This window comes from Brachionichthys hirsutus, chromosome 8 (genome assembly GCF_040956055.1).
Source record: "Brachionichthys hirsutus isolate HB-005 chromosome 8, CSIRO-AGI_Bhir_v1, whole genome shotgun sequence".
NCBI lineage: Eukaryota > Metazoa > Chordata > Actinopteri > Lophiiformes > Brachionichthyidae > Brachionichthys > Brachionichthys hirsutus.
The window spans coordinates 1,846,292-1,866,094 of record NC_090904.1 but is presented as its reverse complement, the minus strand read 5'-3'; the positions used below and the strand labels follow the sequence as shown (position 1 = coordinate 1,866,094).

The 19,803-nt window shown below is 46.7% G+C and overlaps 1 protein-coding gene across 1 annotated transcript in view; it reads right to left on the bottom strand.

Moving 5' to 3' along the window:
• LOC137897956 (low-density lipoprotein receptor-related protein 1-like) overlaps positions 1-19,803 on the bottom strand; it is a 56,918-nt gene that overhangs the window by 32,475 nt on the left and 4,640 nt on the right. Inside the window, exons 2-10 of the mRNA XM_068741954.1 lie at positions 16,675-16,797; positions 9,715-9,852; positions 7,925-8,038; positions 7,443-7,571; positions 6,908-7,171; positions 3,362-3,524; positions 2,250-2,472; positions 751-940; positions 506-649 (exon numbers count right to left, since the gene is read on the bottom strand). Of these exons, the coding sequence (XP_068598055.1) occupies positions 506-649; positions 751-940; positions 2,250-2,472; positions 3,362-3,524; positions 6,908-7,171; positions 7,443-7,571; positions 7,925-8,038; positions 9,715-9,852; positions 16,675-16,797 (1,488 nt within the window). The remainder of the gene's footprint in view (positions 1-505; positions 650-750; positions 941-2,249; positions 2,473-3,361; positions 3,525-6,907; positions 7,172-7,442; positions 7,572-7,924; positions 8,039-9,714; positions 9,853-16,674; positions 16,798-19,803) is intronic.

Genomic DNA, 19,803 nt, shown 5'->3' with positions numbered 1-19,803 from the left:
AGGAGTTGTAACTCTGCCACAAGATGGAAAACGATGACGCACAAAGTGCTTTTCGTCAAATGCCCCAAATTTTTATTTTGTTGTGATGGAAATGAGATGTTCCGAAATATTTGATTCGCCCTTCAAAAAACAGAATAAAGAAACATCACAAAAATAATGGTGAAAATGGTTTAATAAGCATTTAAATTGATTTTGCATCAAACCGCTGGAATATCCAGATTTCTTAATGGCTATAAATTAAACTAAAATTTCAGTGCATGGCATTTCTTTTGTCCCAGAGAGGGAACGAGGCCCAAAGTTCTGTCTATCCGTTTGTCAGGCCCTGCCTGTCCTTTAAGCGATCTATTACGAATGTGTGTCATTATTTTAGCTACTTCAACTGTTTAGCATTTACCTTTAGCAAACTATTTATTCTGTTTACCCAATAAGCTTAGATACAAATCCAACTGTGCTTGCAGAGGCAGGAACGTCCTCCCAGTTCCATTACATTGGTCGTCCTACTTACTCTTGCAGGACTTGCCGTCGCTACCCAGGCTGAATCCGGAGCGACAAAGGCACGTTCGGGTCTTGTGACCGTTTCCCAACAGACAGATGTCGGCGCAGCCTCCTGCCTTCCCAAACTGGTCCACCTCACATGCATGACTGCGCACTGGATACCCAGAATAAAGCAAAGTCACAAAAACGTGTTGCAACTGCATTCAGATGGGCATGACTTATAAAGGTGCGTGCCGGTGTGAGTGTGCCACCGACCTGGAGGCTGGCGTCGCTGGTGGTACACATGGAGCGCTCCTCCTTTGTCCACCCGGGTCACCACTTGGTAGTCTGTGCTGTTAAAGCGGTTGACTCTGATCACGCTGGTTTTAGGCTGCATGTTAGCGTTGTCCGAGTTGGTGGCATACAAATAGTTTTCAAAGACGGTCAACCCGTACAGGTGTTCGATCTTAAAGAGAAATGTGGTAGTGGGGAGATAATTGAAGAGTTGAGGGAGTGGGAAACAGAAAAGAGGAACAAACAGCATACCGAAAAGCTCTGTTAACCTCGCAGATTTAATGTGGGCTCGATCACATATTAACTGTGACCTTTGGCTAAGAACGATGGTAATCACTGCCCTTTATTGCTTTATTATAAGAGTGTTAAATGGCCAGGCAGCCTGAAGTTGAGGAATTGTTTCTGAGGTTACTTTAATTAAACCATGTGCTTTGTTGTAGAACTAGGGATGAACTGTTTCCTGCAGTTCTTCACACACTACCACATACCTCTGGCACATAAACGTCATTTTCTGTAGCAAAGGCATGAAATTGCATAAAGTGATGAAATGTCTAGAAGCAGTTTAGCAACAAACCAACATCTATTTGAGCAAAAAATTAAGATGAAAGGAAGGTCAGAGGCTGTCCCATCTGAATAAACATCGGCCAGTGACTCAGCGTCCCATGAGGCATAAACCATGAAAAGCTGCTGTGGTTTATCCTAGCGGGCTACGTGGAGGTCACAGATAAAAAAGGCTGGCTATGAGAGGCTGAAGGGAAGTGGTCTTCTGAGGAGACAGTGAATGGAAGCTGAAATGTGATCATACATACACAAATCAGCCCAAAATTAGCTATGAAATAAAAAAAAGAACCTTGTGTCACACAGGATCAACAGACAATATCACCTTTTTATTTACTTGAGTAAGACAATGGATCTTTCTTTGATCCTTAACCTGAAGGATGTGGCGAGATTCATTTCTTATCACAGGTGCACACATCTAAAGTCAGACGTGGTGAGCTGTGCATGTTTGTGCCCACAAGGTCAGCGAGTAAATGAAAACCATCACTTCCCCACAGGCCGCATTAAAAGCGATAACGCGTTTAAGAGCCGCTGTGCTGCGGCATCGGCCGTCTCGACATTAAACACTATTAATCAGCCACTTTAATCAAAAGCCAAACGTCCGCCGTGCTCTCTCTGCTCATAACTCACTGAAGAACGCATCCCCGGAGCACACAGGAGAAACATCAGGTCTATTACAGATATACTACAGGGGGAACGCTCCAACAACACAGTCCGTAGAGCAGTGATCCTTAACCGCCGCCCCGCGCCGTGCATCGGGCCCAAAGAATAGTAATAACATCATGATTAGCACATTTTTACAAAATTAATTTGTCTTTTTTATTTTATTTCAAAATCTGAAAAACTGTTAACAGTTATAGAAAACTTCTCATATAGCAGACGAGACTGTTGATGGATGATAATGTGAGTGCAGTCGTTCTCACCAGTAGTCCCTGAATGATGGTGTGTCTGTTCTTGCCGCTGTAGTCCACCACCTCAATGTAGTCCAGATAGGCGTCTGCCCAGTACACCAGCCTGCTGACCAGGTCCAGCGTGATGCCATGGGGGAAGACGATCTTACTGTCCACGAGCTTGGTTCTGTTCTGGCCGTCCATGTCACAGCGCTCCACCTTCGGGATCTGACCGTAGTCTGTGAAGAACATCTTCCTGTGACAAGAGGAGAATTCTTATATTTGATTGGGTAAAGTTCTTCTTCTTACAAGGAGGCAATAATAATGTAGCATTTCAAAATAAGAGACAGTGAAGTATTCCTGAGAAGAGGCTTGTGCCAAATCAAGCACTGCTACGTGCTGTATCTGTGGATTGAGGGGGTACAGGAGCGGTGAGTACTACGCTTGTGCGGTCAAAATAACCCGTGAGCGACACATCTGAGAACAGGAAGCGCTTTTGGGTCGTTCTCCAAACTGATGCGGAAGGTGGGATTCCATTGTGAATATTCCATGTACCGCCCAAAAACTGTGCTAAGTCACCCGATCATACCCAGAGCAACATCTTCAGACAGACCAATAGACCCCCTACACAACAAGCAAAGATCTGTAAGTAGTATTATTTACAGTAATTCACCGGCACAACAAAGGACGACACAGAACGTTTAGAACAGAATCATAATTTAATCTGACTGGCTTTATGCTCGCAGACTGAATGAATGAAAACAATGTATGTCTTACATTATACTGCTTATTTTCTCCAAAGGTACAAGGACAGGCTAACACACACACACACACACACACACTTTCAGGAATTCAATTGGAAAGAGTAACAAAAACATGTTTTTACTCTCACACACATGCAGTCAGCATACCACCGCCACCGCAGAGCAAACACAACATCTGTCCTCAATTATTCCAATGTGCAACCCTCGTCTCGGCCTTTTCCCCCATTTCACCTCGTAGTTTTAACGTTAGGCAACAGCGGCAGATGACAGAAGCCTGACGCCGCTCGCTTTCATTGAAATTGAAACTCAGAGGAGGAATGTCTTTGTGTGTGTGTGTGTGTGTGTGTGTCTAAGAATGAAACAGACAGAAATGAAACTAACCCCATGGTGGGGTCCAGGGCAATGCCTTTAGGGTTGTACAGCTCCTGGTCCAGGAGGGTAACACATGTCTGCCCGTCCTTATCACACACGAAGATCCTGTCGTCCACGTCATCCACAAAGTAGAAGTTTCCGGTGAGCCAATCAATGGCCATCTGCTCCACATCTGGATAGGGAAAGTGTGGAAACAAAGGAGAACAGTCATTGATTCCTTTTTGACCGATGCGGAAATTCAGCGTGAGATGTTCGACTAATGACACAGAAGAGTGCCCTTTAACTCGTATTCAATCATATTAAATATTAAGACAATAAAACACAGCTGCCTCAGAATCCGCTCTCCACTGACCGTTCCCACACACACACTCATACAGATGCACACAAACACACTTCATAGACCGACGGTCGTGCTGCACGAGCCCGCATTAATGCAGCAATAAGAGCTGGGGGTGGGCGACGAATGAGATGGACTGAGGATCAATTTCAACAGGAAATGACAAAGCAGATTCCTTCTGGAAAAGTGACTGTAATTCCTATATAATAAAAGTGACACATTCTGAAAAGCCTGGCTGGGGAGGGAAACACTTTCACTTCAGGAACGGTGGAAAAACAGAAAAAAAATGCACAAAGAAAGACAGACAAATGCAAATGAGAAGTGAGGAAAGGATGAAAAGATGGAAATAAAGCGAGAAGAAAAAAGATGTGTGGGGTAGAGGGAGGGAGGGAGAGAGAGAGAGAGATCTGCTTTCCAGAAAGGAAACTGAAGTATTGTGAAGCAACATTTTTGAGGTTTACAGGAATATTCCCAAATGTGCTCTTAATTTTTAACACTGAGTTCTGTGTTTAAGCTCATCCAGCTGCCCCACAGCACTCTGATGATAAAACCCCTGTAAAGATGCTAAACATGCTCAAATTCATGCCCATTTTCCTCCACATCTGCTATCTATCTATCGATCAATCTATCTCAGATAGATAGGGTTGTCTAAGATAGATAGATAGGCTCGCCTTTTATATATATATATGGAACCAGAAAAACCAGAGGCTTTCCTCTCTCCTCCCATTTTCTACCTCTTTCTCCTCCTCTGCGGATCGCCCCGCTATCCCCCCCCCCCCCCCCCCCCCTTAGTCTGTTCTCCAGAAATGGAAAAACAGTCTGGATTCATTAACTGCAACTCGGTCTGTCTGAAACCATGTTGTAAAAAAAAAAACAACATAGCATAATTGACAGAACAGAACCGGCTGCTTTCTTCATTTTCTTTCCTTCCCTCTCTAAACAACTTGCTTTCTACTTATTTTCTCGTACATCCGTGCTCCAGTTGGTCTAAATAAAAGCAGAGCCGATGCATCTAAAATGTATGTCTGAGCAGAATGAGTCTTGAAGGTCTTAGCAGGCATCTGCTGCTCGTGCCGCGCCACTAACACAGACTCGCACACGTGGCATGCTTTCACAGGGGGTCATGTGATACCTCTAATTTGTCCCTTTTTAACTGTTAATGATGCTTTAGCCTCAATCCCCACTTCCTCCTGCCAACTCATATGGCAAAGATGACAAAAAACAACAACACAACTTTTATGCTCCTATGTGTGGTTTGTCGAGATCCAAGACCCACACAAAGCCGGAAATCAAAGACAGAAACTGACTAAACTGTTTTTCTTGGGGGGGGGGGGCTGCAGGAAGTGTTAAATGAGAAAGAAGATGTGCTGACTGGCTCGGCCTTTAATGACAAATGACTTCTTAAGGACATTTCAGGGCAGCGTCTGTTGGGGGGGGGGGTACAGCAGCTCATACAGTATGATCAAGTATGATCAATGACCGGGGGGGGGGGCTTAGCGACAGCTCAGCTCCAGGATCAGCCCCTGCTGTGGATGGCTTGGAGCACGAATTGGACATTTTCAAATGTAGACCAAGAGCAAGAGAGAGAGAGAGAAAGAGAGAGAGAGAGATAGAGAGTAGAAGGTGGGGGGGGGGGGTGAAGACACATCTGGACAACTCGTTTGTGGCATGCTGAGGGAATGAGTCACTCGAACCACACACACATCTTTTAGTGCATGCCCCCCCCGACCTTTTGTTGCTGCTGGATCCTTCTTGTTGACTGCGAATCTAAACCGACTCGGCCTCTTCTGTCACGCAGTATGACAGGAGAGCAGCGCCGCTGTCTCAGCCTTCAGGCCACATCATGCACCTTTTTGCAGTGCGTAGACTTTGACACAGGCGTAGAGCAGCAGCAGAATCTGCAGGAGCGTCACTCTGATGCGATCTGAGCATCTCATCATGACATCCAGGGTGATAATCCGTGTTCTGTTAATGACTCTGACTAGAATTATTAGGAACAAATGCACGCTTTCCTCACGGATGAATAGATGAATCAGGTGGATCAATCAGGTGGATGCCGGGATGCTTTTGTGTAATTTGGTAATAGTGGGTTCGAAATGTTAAAAACACAGAGGTGTGTACTTAAACTCATGATATCTGTGAGGAATACCGAAATGTCTCGAGCATCCTTTTCCTAGTTTCGGAGCTTGTCTGATATCAGTGAAGCCAGCGCTGCTTCTCCGCTCATGTGGAAAAAGGGTTGTGAAGTTGATGCGACCGGTCACGATGCAAGCAAGCCGACTGGAGATGATGCAAAAGAGCGAAATACAGCCGGCCTGTGTGATTCCAAACGGCTGCAGTAAATCTGCAAGCTTCTAAAGGCTAGAGGATTTACGGAGGTTCACGTTAGTAGGTAAGTTATCCTCATATCATGCCGCCTGTCTGTGGGTGGAGGCGTCATTTCTCCGGGTGAATTCCCTCTGAGTCACTGTGAAGACAAGCCGAGAGAGCAAAGCGGCGATATGATGAGGTCCTAAGAAAAAGCAATAAAGGGAGGGAGGGGAGGCGGGATTAGAGTGTGGAGGCTTTCGACCTGCAGGTCGTCCAGTAACGCCGCTCAGACTCCACGGTCAAGTCTTACGGGAGAAAAGATTTGAGCGTTTTCCGAAATGAAACTCAAGCCATGGAAAATCCCAGCTGCTTGAGTGTGCTGCCATCACAGCGGCTCCGACTCGCTGAGGATTTCAGCCGGCACACACACACACACGCACACACACACAAGCAGAATGACTTCGAATTTGTTGGCTGATGCAAGCTGACTCCTATTCTTATTGCATTCCAGATCGGAAAAGGATCTGGAACAGATGTGATTTATTGAACATTTACATTTAAGGCCCGCCTCGACTCGAGCAGGAGCTTTGTGTCGTATAGTTTCGTACTTTACTGCACTCCTAACATTTAAAGCTTCTTGGCTCCGATGCTGAATGTAAAGCAGGCAAGGGAACGACTGCTTCTCTCTCACATGACTGAATTCGACACATATACAAAGCATTGGGGCACGTTAGTGTATGGAAAGCATCGATAAATGCGGAGTGGAGCATGGCTGTGCTTTATAGGTAAAACGCTCACAATAAAAGAACTAAACAAAACAACCCCAACGAGTATATTCCATTTAGAATATCCCGAGATGTCTGGCCGATGGGAGTCCGCCGGCTGTCTGGATGCGGCTGTGTACTCACGGTGGAGGCTGAGGGAGATGTTGATGACCCTCTCCTCTGTGAAGCCCTTCAGATTGGGGATCTTGGCACACTTTAGGTGCGTGGACGAGGGCGACTCTCCCACGTGGATCCAGCAAACGGTCTCCTTGTCGTAGAGGAAGTCCATCGCCGTGGTCTGTTTGGTGCTGGTGGACAGAAGGCTGTGGACCATGGTGCCGCTCAGGGAGGTGGCTTGGATGTTCTGAGAGTTGGCGATCAACAGGACGGGCAGACGGTCCACCGGCACTAGAGGTAGCATAGACAACCAGCGGCGAGCAGGATGAAGAGGAACAGAAGCCACAAACGTCCTACTCAAGTCGTTACATCCATTATCATTACAGCACTGATGTACAGTCATCAGGAGAGCGTCGTGAACTAACAGACATGCTACAGCCTCTAAGTGACATAAATGGCCATTTTTATTCCCCCTCAAAGTGTCAGAATGTTCCGTGCTTGCTGCTAATTTTAAAACGCAACCATGGGTTCACGCCTGCTGTCAAACTGCGCTTCTCCTCACCGTTCTTGGCCTTGCATGAGCGGTTGTCCGGCTGGGACAGGTAGCCCTCCACGCAGGAGCAGGTGTAGCCGCCTTCGGTGTTGGTGCAGGTCTGACTGCAGGTCCCATAAACACTGCACTCGTTCAGATCTGCACCACAGAAGCAGCCGGGCTTAATGCTCAGACGTAGCAAAGCAGAAAGCGGCACAAGCAAGAAATGACATCAAACATACCCCCTCCAATCAATGAGTTTATTAATGCCGCATGGAAAAATAAAACCCCATCAATGTCTAAACCTCGACACCTGGAAGCTAAAAACAAAATAGCTGTACCGATGTGGGCTTCCTGCAACGTTCATGCAATTACAGACACCCTGCGGCGGTGCGGGCCCTTCATGCAGGAATTCAATGACGGCATCTATTTCTGCAGACTGATGAAATATTTTTGGCCCATATTTAACCTCAGGCGCCCCAGAAAGGCGGCCATCGCTTAGCGGGACTCACCTTTGCATGTCCTTCCATTTGCGCCGACCTCGTAGCCGCTTCGGCAGTAACAGGCCGGCCCTGCCGGAGTCACGGCACAGCTTTCCTGACATCCTGAGCAGTTGGTGATAAACTCTGGAGAGGGACAGGAATGAGGTTTCTGTCATCGTGTGCAGAAGAACAGACGCGGCAGATTGTAAAAGGGGCTATTAAGATGTAAATTCATGTCTCTCTCCTGTCGCCGATGTCGGTTCTGACCTCTGAACCCACCCACGGGCCATCCTGCTGGGCCCTATTCGGATGAAGACAATGAGAGGCCTGCCTTCGGGTGAGGCCACAAGGACGTGTGTGACGATAAATACTTGTAAAGTGTAAATAAATGAAATAAATAAAAGAATGACGCCTTCTCTCTGCAGCCTCGACAACAGAACTGCACGCCATGCTGTTTCATATTTTCAGTCTTTCTGGATACGCAGGACCAATCAGAAGTTTGGAAACACCTACTCCATGGATTCCTCGTTATTTGGGTGATACAGAAGACGCTCCGATGAAGCCTGGTGATGAAGAACATCCCAGGAAGGAAGACCAAGCCTCGCTCTGTTGCAGACGATACGTTCATTCAGATGAGCCCTTAATTAATGCCCCGCGGGGCTCAGCTCGCAGACGCACCCCGACGTCACCCCCTCAGAAGATAGGGGGGGAATCCGGCCTTCACGCTCAAATTGCTGCAAACAAACCACCGCTGAGGGAGGACGGAGCCAGGAAGGGAACTGATTGGGCCAGGAAACAGTAGACCATCGCTCTGATCCGATGAGACCTAATCTAACCTAAGACCTAATGAGACGCAGAAAAGGGGAATAGAAAGAGTTTTAACCAGCTTTCATTCACCCTGTATCCTACAATAATGACCTTTACCACAGAGTCCGATTTGTACTTATGTGGAAAAGGCCCACTTCACTTGAAGGAGCTCTGGGGTTGGCAGTGATCCTCATATTAATGTGCAAGAACGATCAACAATCACTTCTGTCCCGCATCGGTGATCAATATCGCTCTGCTCGTCATGTCAACACACACACATGTCTAAGGGCACAAACGCAATATGCAACAATCACGCCATCCATTCGGGTTTGAACAGAGTGCCGCAGGTGGAGTTCCAGATAAGGTGGATTCACACGCTCACACGGCATGTCCAGATAGAACGGGCCAGAAACGTCATGTCGACTTAAATGAAGCCAGATATTTGATAAACATTTCATTTTGCCGCTCCGTACGACAAGCGCCTGACAAACAACACTCAGATCGTCTGCAACACTCCATAGGCTGGCTAGAACCGCCACAGCCCAAATTACAGGCGTGCTCGGAATTCTGAAGAACATTAAATCCCGACTCTTGACTCGTCTGTGCAAATCAAAATCTCAACCTTGAATAGAATCATAATCAGATGTTTGGTTTTGATTCTTTTATGTGATATGATGACCTAAAAGCAGTTTCACCATCAATTACTAAAGTGGACGCCCCTGTAACGCTTCATCTTTCCAGTGAAGTCGTACAAAACAAGTTCTTTTACACAATTTTGCACAATCAGCAGATTTTTCTCCACAATACCATATTTTGTGAAGCCTCATCACAAACGCCTTCCTACTTTCTGGTTTCATAATGAAAACTTCCCCAATCTGATGCTTTCCCAGGGTGCTGCTCACACAGCCACAGCCACAGTTTAGCTGGCGTGCTAACAGTAATAATAGCTAAGCGGCACGAGTCCTGTGACATTACCAAGCTGTCCTCTCGATGCAGGCGCGGGACGGACATACCTCTGCAGTGCGGCCCCTCGTCCCAGCCGTCAGTGCAGTCCGATACTCCGTTGCACAGTTTGCTCATGTGGATGCAGAGTTCAGTTCCTCCACACTGGTACTCATTGGGGGGGCATCGCGACACGGTGCTGTGCGGACCTGAGGGGGGGGGGGCAAACGTCAAACATGGCCAGTCAGATTGTGTCCAGACATATGCTGTGATCAATTCTCACGCAGGTGATTCATTAGTTTATTTTTGATGCATTTAAAAATGTCGTGACTTTTTGCTACAAAACTCCATTTTAAGATCTGGCTAAGAAAGATGGAACGTTGGATGGACAGACCAAACACCATAACATAACATAAACCCTTTTTGTGTAGCGATCTTTTACATTTTTAATTCATTCAAGCCACCGCTACACATAATCCTCCCAAATTAAACACAGAGACATTCTTTTACATCACTGATTAAAGTCAAACCACTTCTCTAACTCAAATACAGGCCATCTTGGCTGCATTATTAATTGTGAGTGTATTAAAGTTATATATAATACAAAATAAATGTGTTATCCGGACTGCTTAGAGAAGGAGAAACGCCTAACGGTGAACGCTGTCCTTCCCAGAGGACAGACCTCCATAACCCCTGCAGCCCCCCTCCCAGCAGGCTGCCGGCAGGGGTCACGCAGGGGTCGTCCACCATCTCTCCCGGTGACAGCACATAAATCTACCTGTTCCGGCATATTTGTTGGTGTTTGTTAGACACTTCCGGCTGAGGCCTTCCAGAGATCCTTGACGAGCATAAAAGACGTGTAAAACCACTTCTGATCAAAAGGAGAACGCGCGGGTGCAACTCTTCTTTCTGTTGATGCTGCTTTCCAGACGACCCTTCATCGGCGAGGAACCCAACTGGCGGACAACTGTTCCCCTCTACTTCAACTGAAGTGGTGCTTCAGTCTCAATTTATTCATGTCAACCAAACAAACACAACACAGGCCCAATCCCCTTTAGCCCCGCCGCTTGCCCCCTAAGATCTATTACAGTACAAGACAACAGTTTGAATACACACAATCACTATGTTTCACCGTCTGTGCGAGAGCGTCACAAAGTTTCCGTAAGGATTTGCTTGTTCCTCTTTTCCTCACGTTGGCCGTTTTGTTCTGTTACTTTATTTCCCAGCGCGCTGTCTGGCCCGCGGGTTTAAATTCATCTTCTCCTCTTGCCAGCTTGCAGGCAGAACCACAAGGCAGATATATTCAAAACACAATTGTGGCATCAGATGACTGCCAGCAGAGAGCAGACCAAACTACCAGGAATGACAAACACACCATTAGACCCTGACGGGGGGCCTCGCCAAATGACTGCCTTTACTGGGCCTGCAGCGAGTCCACATCCAGCCCAACGGGCCGGTGAGTTCTGGTCCCGTGCTTTCGTTCTGAGAGAGGACTTAAGGGTCCCTGAAAATGAAAACGTTTCAATATTGGAACACGACTTTAGCAAAAAAACGACCCCCTCCAAGACACAACAGTGAATCCATGCAGCTTTAACTCTATTTATAATGCAATGAACTGCACTCCTTTTCTTAGGTGCTGCTTTGTGCACATATTTTTCCTAATCACCGGTTGCCTGGAGACAAGCGACGGCAGCGAGACTGAACGTGGCAGATGATCAGAATGGCTAATGGATTAAACACACAAAGCAGTTAATAGTTAATGGTCATTAGTGAACATCAGTTGCTGGAAAGTGTATCTGGGAACCCTGGGGACAAACCTTTTCTTCTTTCTCCAGTTCATTTGGATTTGATTTATTTCCCTCTGCTGGTGTGACGTTTTGTTTTCCTTTGTGCATCTGGTTAGTGTCTTTTGTTCTGATTGATTACTTATTACCGGCCTCTGATGTGATTATCTGTTCCCACCTCTCCTGATTGGGTGTTTGCGCTCTCCTTTGTCGGCCAGCATGCTTTGTGTTCTTTTGGTTCCCTGGTGTCGCTTTGCATTCAATTCGATTTCAATTCAGTTTTATTTATATAGCGCCAGATCACAACATAAAGTCATCTCAAGGCACTTTACAGGATTAGCAGTTTTATTTTCCTTCTGAGTGTTTGCAGTTTTTTTTACTTTTCCCGATTGCACCTGTATATTTTGGATTTGCCTCTTTAAAATGTGACGACACCTTAATCGCCTGCTGGCTGTATTTCAGTATTTCTTATTGAGCTTTTTAGTTTCTTATCTATTTTTTCCAAATTCCACTGATTCATGAAACAGTGGATCATTTCTTTACCTCCTTCCTTTTAAAACTGCAAGCGAGATGCACAAACCATTTCCTTCCTTTTTTATTTTCATCTTTTTGGTTTGTGCAGAAAGTCAGGCTGTCCTTCCTCATCCCCCTCATCCCCCCCCCCCCCCCCCCCCCCAAAATTCTCTTGATCTTGGTCTTTTTCTCCTCCCATCATTTTCCTCCGACATCTGTTGACCCATTTATAGTGTGTGTATAAGAGAACATGTGGAAAAACAAGTGGAAGCCAGCAGCAGCGCCCCACAAGGCTTCATTCTTGTGCAAACTGGCAGCGGTGAAAAAGGTTTCGCTAACGTGAATCAAGCTCTTTTTTCAACATTTCTGCACCGTGAGCCAGGTTAGCAACCCCCAAACTATTTGGTTCTCTTTTATTTGCTCTACTTCCTTACGAGATTCAGGGACAGGTCCACACGGGCTTCGGCCTTTCTGTTTTGGAACCAAACTAAAGCACCCGAGGATGAGGAAAAGGATTCCGGTGACTCCCTCGTGGATCCGCAGTCTGTAATTCAGCGGGTGAATGTGAGGCTTGAGATTTGACTGTTCTTTTCCTACGGTGAACTACAGTTGCTTCCGAGGTTTCACTTCCCCATTACGGACGTCACGCCGACGTCAGCAGATACCATGCGAGATCACTTTTTCCATGGCTCTGTCTGTCTGAAGAAGTACAAGGAGACTAACAGCTTCAACCTCCGCGGGGATTTCAGCACCAGTGCAGCACGGGCTTTACAGGGTTACAGAGGAAATATCAAGACATGACCAATCGCTTTCTGCCCCCCCCCCCCCCCCCATGAGCCAGTGAAAGCCTCTGTCTCACAACAAGATTACAGAACGCCAGATTTCAGACACCTTGCACAAATGGAGTCTTTAAGCTGCAGCGCATAGACGTAGATCACATGAACTTGTTCAGTCCGAGGGGGCGATGAGGGTTTGGGGGGGGGGGGGGGCAGATAAACAAGGCCATTGTTCACACAAATCGGATGTGGCCTCCTATAAAGCAGGCTGAGCCGCTCTGTTCGTCACGTGCAGCGGCTGAACTGACCCGTGTCACCTGGACGGAGGGCTTGGGACACGATGATGGCCATGGGGGGGGGGGGGGGGCTTCATACCGCTATAACTCGGGGGTTTTCTTTCTTTCTTTGACCGGTAACATTTCTGCTGAATGATTCATCGTAGAAACAGTCTCTGATCGGTTTCCTCCCTGGACCACAGATCTGGATCTGGATCAGGCTGTCCCTGTGCCCAAAGCTTGTTAAGCTGTGGGGATTTTCCATTCACTGGTTCCAGTTGCCCCCCCATACGCTGGGCAACACAAAGCTTATTCAACCAACAATAAACACACAAAGAAACACCAAGTTGCTGCCGGTGCTGGAGAAAAACATAAAAGGGACTTTATTTGGGCCAAAATGAGGCCGACTGGAAATGGAATAGAGGCTTCCCGCCGCCTCCACTGCATTTCAAAAGCTAAGGACACAATGAGAAGTAAAAGTAAATAGCAGCATGTTCATCAAGCCTTAAATAATTAAAACTCCTCGTACTATTTCTGAGTTAAATTAATTATTTAGCATGTTGATCCATAAATAGCTCTCGGGAATAAATTGTGCTGCACCACTTAATTACGAGCCAATCCAAAGTTCGCTGACCGATGACGATCGCTTCCACAAATCGGCTGGCCTGTCCTCGGCCTGCGGGACAACTAAACCCTGACCGAGCAGCCTGGCGCCCCCCCCCCGTGACCTGCCCTCCCTCGCCAAAAAAATGCAAAACTCCAAATAAAATTAGGACACGGCTCTAAAAACAAAACCAGGCGTCACCGCCAGAGCTCCGTTTAGACCAAAGAGAGGCTGACAGCCAGACACCCTCGTTGCATCACGGGCGGCAGAAGGGCAGCCGAGGGTATCAATACTCGCAATTCATGGCTGTTCCATAAATGCTCCACACTGCAGGTGGAACAACAAATTAACCTGCCACTCAATCACTCGTGTGGGGGCCTAACAAATACTCGTGTTTATTTTCAGCTACCTGATTTTTTTTTAGTCCGGACATAACATTGTTTTTTTTATACACTGACAGCATAAATGCAGTTTATTATAACCATCGCTGACTGGTGGGGGGGGGGGGGGGCAGCGCACCCTGCGCTTGATGGTTGGCTCTTTGGTTTCCTCCCAACATATCAAAACCACATTTTCATTCCTTCCTGAAGGGGCTTGATTCTGGGGTGACTGGCAGGACGACAAGCAAAGCAGGAAGGCTAAATCCAGCACAGCAGACGAGCGTTCTCCAAACGCAGCAGCGCCGCCGAAGCAAAACAAGCACGGGACACCGGGACAACGCCATCAGATTACCAAGACAAACAAATAGGATCAGTCTGAAGTCAATCAATACACACAAAGGTAATCAAGTATTTCCTTAAGCTTCAACATAACAGTTTTTTTTTTTTATCCTCTCACAAACACAAAGGAAATAAAATATCAAGCCTATTTCTGAGACTGAACAGATGCATTATCTGATTAAAGCTGCACTTATTTCATCACATTATTTATTCAACTAGGAAGAGCATTCTCAAAGCTTCTCTTAAGAGAGGTGGGGACTTGGGCTGGGGGGTGTCCTTGGAATTACTGTAATCGTGCTTTAATTAATTGCATTGAGGAAAAACAAAAAAAGAGCTCTACAAATGATAGGGAATCAGATTAGCAACCACCTCAGAGGACAGGCCGTGCGTCCGATTATTAACTCCACCATAAAGGATGCAGTCATTTGTTACCACAACTTATCACAGGAGAGGGAGTCGGCTGCAGCGCTGCAGGGCCAGGTGCGATGCATCATCCAAATGTTCTGTCTGTCGTTCTCCTGTGTTACAAACCCGTCTCCGTCTCCCATTATTGTGTCAAGCGTCTTCCTGGTCCCCTTTAAAACGGGGCCCCCGGCCCCTTCTGCCCTTCTGTGGAGAGCCCTGCTGAGATTGCATAACGCTCTTTTTAAAATTTAAATCCCTGACACACTTTTCTTGGCAGAACACATGCCGTGTTCTCTTGTCCTGCTGGCAGGGGGGGCAGATTTGCCCCCTCTACCACCTCAGCTACTTGTTGCTGCCCTGATGCTCATCTGAAAACAGGTTCTCTGTGAATCTTTACTGTTACTCTCTCACAATCTCTGTCACAACTGATTAGCAGGGGCGTGTAAAATATTTGATAGTCAAGTCGCCATGCCAACGTTATACGATAATCCTGTGTTAATAATGCGCTAAAATCTTACCATGTTGGTTTCTGACTTCACTGAAACAAAAGGCGAATCAGCCGAGTTTAGAGAGTCAGACAGGATGTTCTCTGTCTATAACACAGAATAAACCCGCCAGCTTAAAAGAACAGAATAAAAGATCATGTTTTCCATTTTCAAAATGCCTCATCTCCCAATTGCAGTTTAGGTGGGGGCGCTTTGTAAACCATTAAAGCCCAGGGGGCAGGAGATGTCATTGCAGTGCCACGCCCTTCCTGTGTTTCCAGGAAGCTACGGGTAGATCATCGTTGCATTTATCTCATGCAGATCAAAGTCCTATAAAGAGGACGCACGCCCAGACTCCAGACGGCCGCTTTGTTTTGATTCCACCCGGTCAGTGTCCCTTTGTGTCAGTCGGACCAACAGCCCGGGGCACAAAGAACAGCATTGTGGGGCTTACACGGCGCGGCAAAGCAGCTGCACTGGACACTGACCGACTCCGCCGGCAACAGCCATCACTCTAACAAAGGCCACTGTGAAGCCGAATCCACACGCGTGAATAAATAAGCCTCGTTCCACCAGGAGTGTCTACGAAAAACTGACCACAGCAACGCAAGTCCAAATGGCGCCGAGCGTGCAGGTGGAGCGCAGGCGGGCCAGCTGGACATCCGTCGTCTGCTCGGCACCAATCACGTTTCAAATAGCGCATCTTCTTCTCTTCAGGTGGGAGAGATAGTCCCCCCCCCCCAAAAAAAAAGTGCTCTGGCAAACTTCAAGATTAAAAAGACTTTTTATAGCGTACTGGCTTCTGGATTAGTACGTACTGAGTACAGTATTTACTCCATAAATTGTATAAAGTTTCCGAATAACAATCTCACCAGTAATCTGAAAAGATTATAATAAAAATACGATAAGATGTGGCTTAAGATGATTTGCTTGTTTCTCTGACTCACTCCTTGAGTTTTCCATCTGGAAAATATGCTGCCAAATATCTGGTCCCTCCAGAGAACAGATCTTCTAACTGTTGTTTCTGAGAATAGGCATTCGTTTTCCATGAGGGAGTAGCTGAAGATGGGATGGAGTCGTAATTATTTATATATATATTAAAAAAAAAAAGACTGTTTAGTTGTCAATCAGTCAGCACTAACATTATTTCTCTCTGGGTGGCAGCGCTCTGTGTCCATGGCTGGATTTTACCCAGAATCCCATGGGTGATGTGCTCCTGCCTTTGTATGTACCGTACATAAAACAACTGCGTCTAAGTTCATATTGAGTCGCAAAAATGCCGCCTGCTTTAAACACGTTAATTCACACACGAGGATTCCATGATGAAAAGAAGGTCCTCTATTCCGTATTGACCTCGATGGTTAAAGGCAAACCAAAGTTCTGTAATCCAAGCAGGGTCCAAACAACAAGGAAAGTAACCCACCGGGTACAACAGCAGACACAGATTGGACTTCTCCGGGTAAGACTTACAAACGTCTGGCTCCTCGTCAGAGCCGTCCGGACAGTCTTTCTCCCGATCACAGCGCCATCCCTTGGAGATGCATGTGACGCCATCTTTACACACGAACTGCTTTGGGCTGCAGGTCTTTGGTGCTGAAAAGGAAAAACAAAATACAAATGAATCAAAAGATTTGATTACGATCTTGTTCTTCTTTTGCTGTGTTAAGAGTCAATAGCTGTCCTCTCTCTGGGCCCCAAGTAGATCCCGGGAAGTTGCTGATTCATGGGCGGTGGAGGGATACACAAAAAGCAAAACACACATTCATATAAACATACATAAATAGACATGGACCTGCGTCACATAAAACGTGCCGATTGGTATTCAGAGGCCAATCGTGTTGAAACACTGGATATCAAAGATGATCTCGTCTTGTTCAGAGAACGGCCTCTCGAGCATTCATTTCCCCTCCAATGCAGCATTCCTGAGAGAAGAAAAACTTTACCGCTCCAAAAACAAAAACAAATGAGGGACTGCAGTCGAACGTAGCACCAACACGACACTAAAACACCGACAAACGCACACACAAGCAAAACCGTCCAGTCACGCTGCGGCGTTCAGGGGAGAGTCTTAGTCAGTCCAGTCACATGCAAGTAGGAAAGGTAAACATTAAAGACAACACAGCTTCTAGTATGAAGCGAACGAAGCATTCAGCCTTAAATGAGGTTGGGAATCTTTGTTTGTCAATCGTCTACTCATTACAACAGGTTTTATACACTCAGTTGGAGGAAGGCGAGTGACATGATGAGTAGGGAGGATGCGATAGATCGTGTGATGAAGCAGGATAAACAGGAGGAGCGCATTTACATTTAAAGCAAGCCTCCAACGCAAGCAGCGGGGGAAATCGTGAAACGGGGCTAAACCTAAATACCATGAATTCAACCTGACATATTGCTGTACACGCTCGCTCCCTACTTATCCTGCTCTGTGGCGCTGTGATCAGTGTGTCTGGAGGCGCCAGTGGATGAGTGGCCTTGTAGATTTCTGCAGAGAGGGGGCCATTTTCTTCCTCTTAGAAGTCCCAAGAATGTGAATTATTCATAGAACCATCCAAGCTTGTGTTAAAGTGTTTCCTCTTTGCACCTCGTCCTTCTTGCATGTGTGTGAGATGTCAACAAAACCATAGCAGGTAGAGTCACGGAGCATTTGTCCCTTGTTTTATTGTTTATTGGCGTTTACTTCCACCAAGTCCTTCTACTTCCTCGTCAGGACAACTGACAGGACATCCATCAAGTTGTTATTGTATAATCCTGTTAATAGAAAGAGAGAAAGACAAACGGATGCCAGCGAAATCATTACCTCCACCTGAGATCTCTCCTGGGTGAAGAGGAAGGTCGGTGAGGAGGCAGAAAGCGAATGCAGGCAATATTAAAGGTTACAATGAACTCAGCCCGCTGGGATGTCTAAGACAAAGAGGTTCAGGGTCGCAGCTCTAGTCTGAGGTCGTCTAATCACAATACGGTATATAAAATAATGGCATATACATTTAATACCATCAACCGTTGATAGTAGTTTAAATAAGTGAATATTTTCATGGCTGTTTTTCCTCAATCTGCAAACCATTTTCCTTTTATGTCCTGGTCCATGTCTGGTTTTAACTTGAGCAGCAAATAAGTAAAACTCAAAAAGTGAGTTTCCAGACAGCACAAACCACAGAAAGCCAAAGGCTTACAATGGGGGGGGTAGGGTTAGGGTTAGTAATACAGGCTAATGGGGGGAATGGTCAGGTGCATTTGGCTCAGTGGGGAGAGTGTTCGCCACCCAAACACCGAGGCTGCAGTCCTCTAGGCTGTCATGGGTTCGACACCCCTGTCTTCCTCTTGTCTCATAAAAAGGCCCAGAATATAACGCTGGAAAAACAGCAAAATCAGAAATGCCCGAAGGCAAGAAAAATTAGGAAAGAAAGAAAGTTGGCTTTCTTGGTCACACAACCTCAGTTTAAAATCACTAAATGTAATTAAACTAATCCAATCTAATCTAAAAGGTGGGATTAAGAGATGCACACACTATCACACCATCAGCACAAACTCCAGCGGTCTCTGAAACAAATGGTAAGAATCTATCTGAGCAGGGTGAAGTAAATAAGCTCAGAGCATAGATGGAACTCTGGCGTCTCCTGGTCAGCGGCTCCGTTTCAGGGTTAAGCGTCGTACCGCGGACTCTTCTGATACAGGCTGGAGGAGAATGATATAACTGAGCAAGATAAGACGAACTACGAAGGAGCAAATGGGGGGAGGAGGGGGACTAGAAGCTTTCGCAGCTGTGGAGAGGCCTGAAGATCAGGCCGGGGTGCTTTGATGGGATGGAGGAATGTCACACGTGCACTCAGGGCGCTGCTTGTGTATTTACCTACGGGACGGACGGCTGCGTGAAAACTGAAAACGCTTTGGGTCACTGCCATTTGGGCTGCATTACAAATCTGCTCCTGGTGCCCTCTACTCGGGGAGGGAAGATTCCTCCTTTCCCCTGGCACCCACAGCAGGGCTATAAATACCCTGGAGGTCTGCCCTCAGAGATCAAGCAGGGCACTATAACGCTGCAGCAGACACGGCGACGACTGCCTCATCACGCACGCCACTCAGCAGAGGACGAGGAGGAGGCGGACCGTCGGTGCTCTCGTCCCCTGCTACAGAAAGACAGTCGTAGGGGGGGGGGGCGGAAATGCATGTGGCCACCGATCCATCCAGCGCCCAACAAGACGAAATGTCGTCAGGCTGCATCCGATCGGGTCTGAGGAGAGGATCCTGGAGCTTCATAAAAGAGGGAGAAAAACAAACCGGGTGTTGAAGTTCTTCAAACTGCTGGGAGAGTCTAGCGGTTTAGTCTACCGATAGCGTGTACTCACACTGATATAGTACTTCAACAACACCCCTCAAGGAGAGAGGGACACCCCCCCCGCCCCGAGCCGAAAGCCCTTCAGTCTTTAACGCGACTATCTTTACAAATGTTTAAAAGATGAAGAGCAAGATGAGTTAATCAAATTAGTCTAATCAATCTGTCCGATGACTTTAGGGCACAGCTCTGACACGCAATTACATTTTTGCATCACAGATAAATATCTTGCATCCAAATAAAACATTCACTCGAGGTGAGTGAGTCAA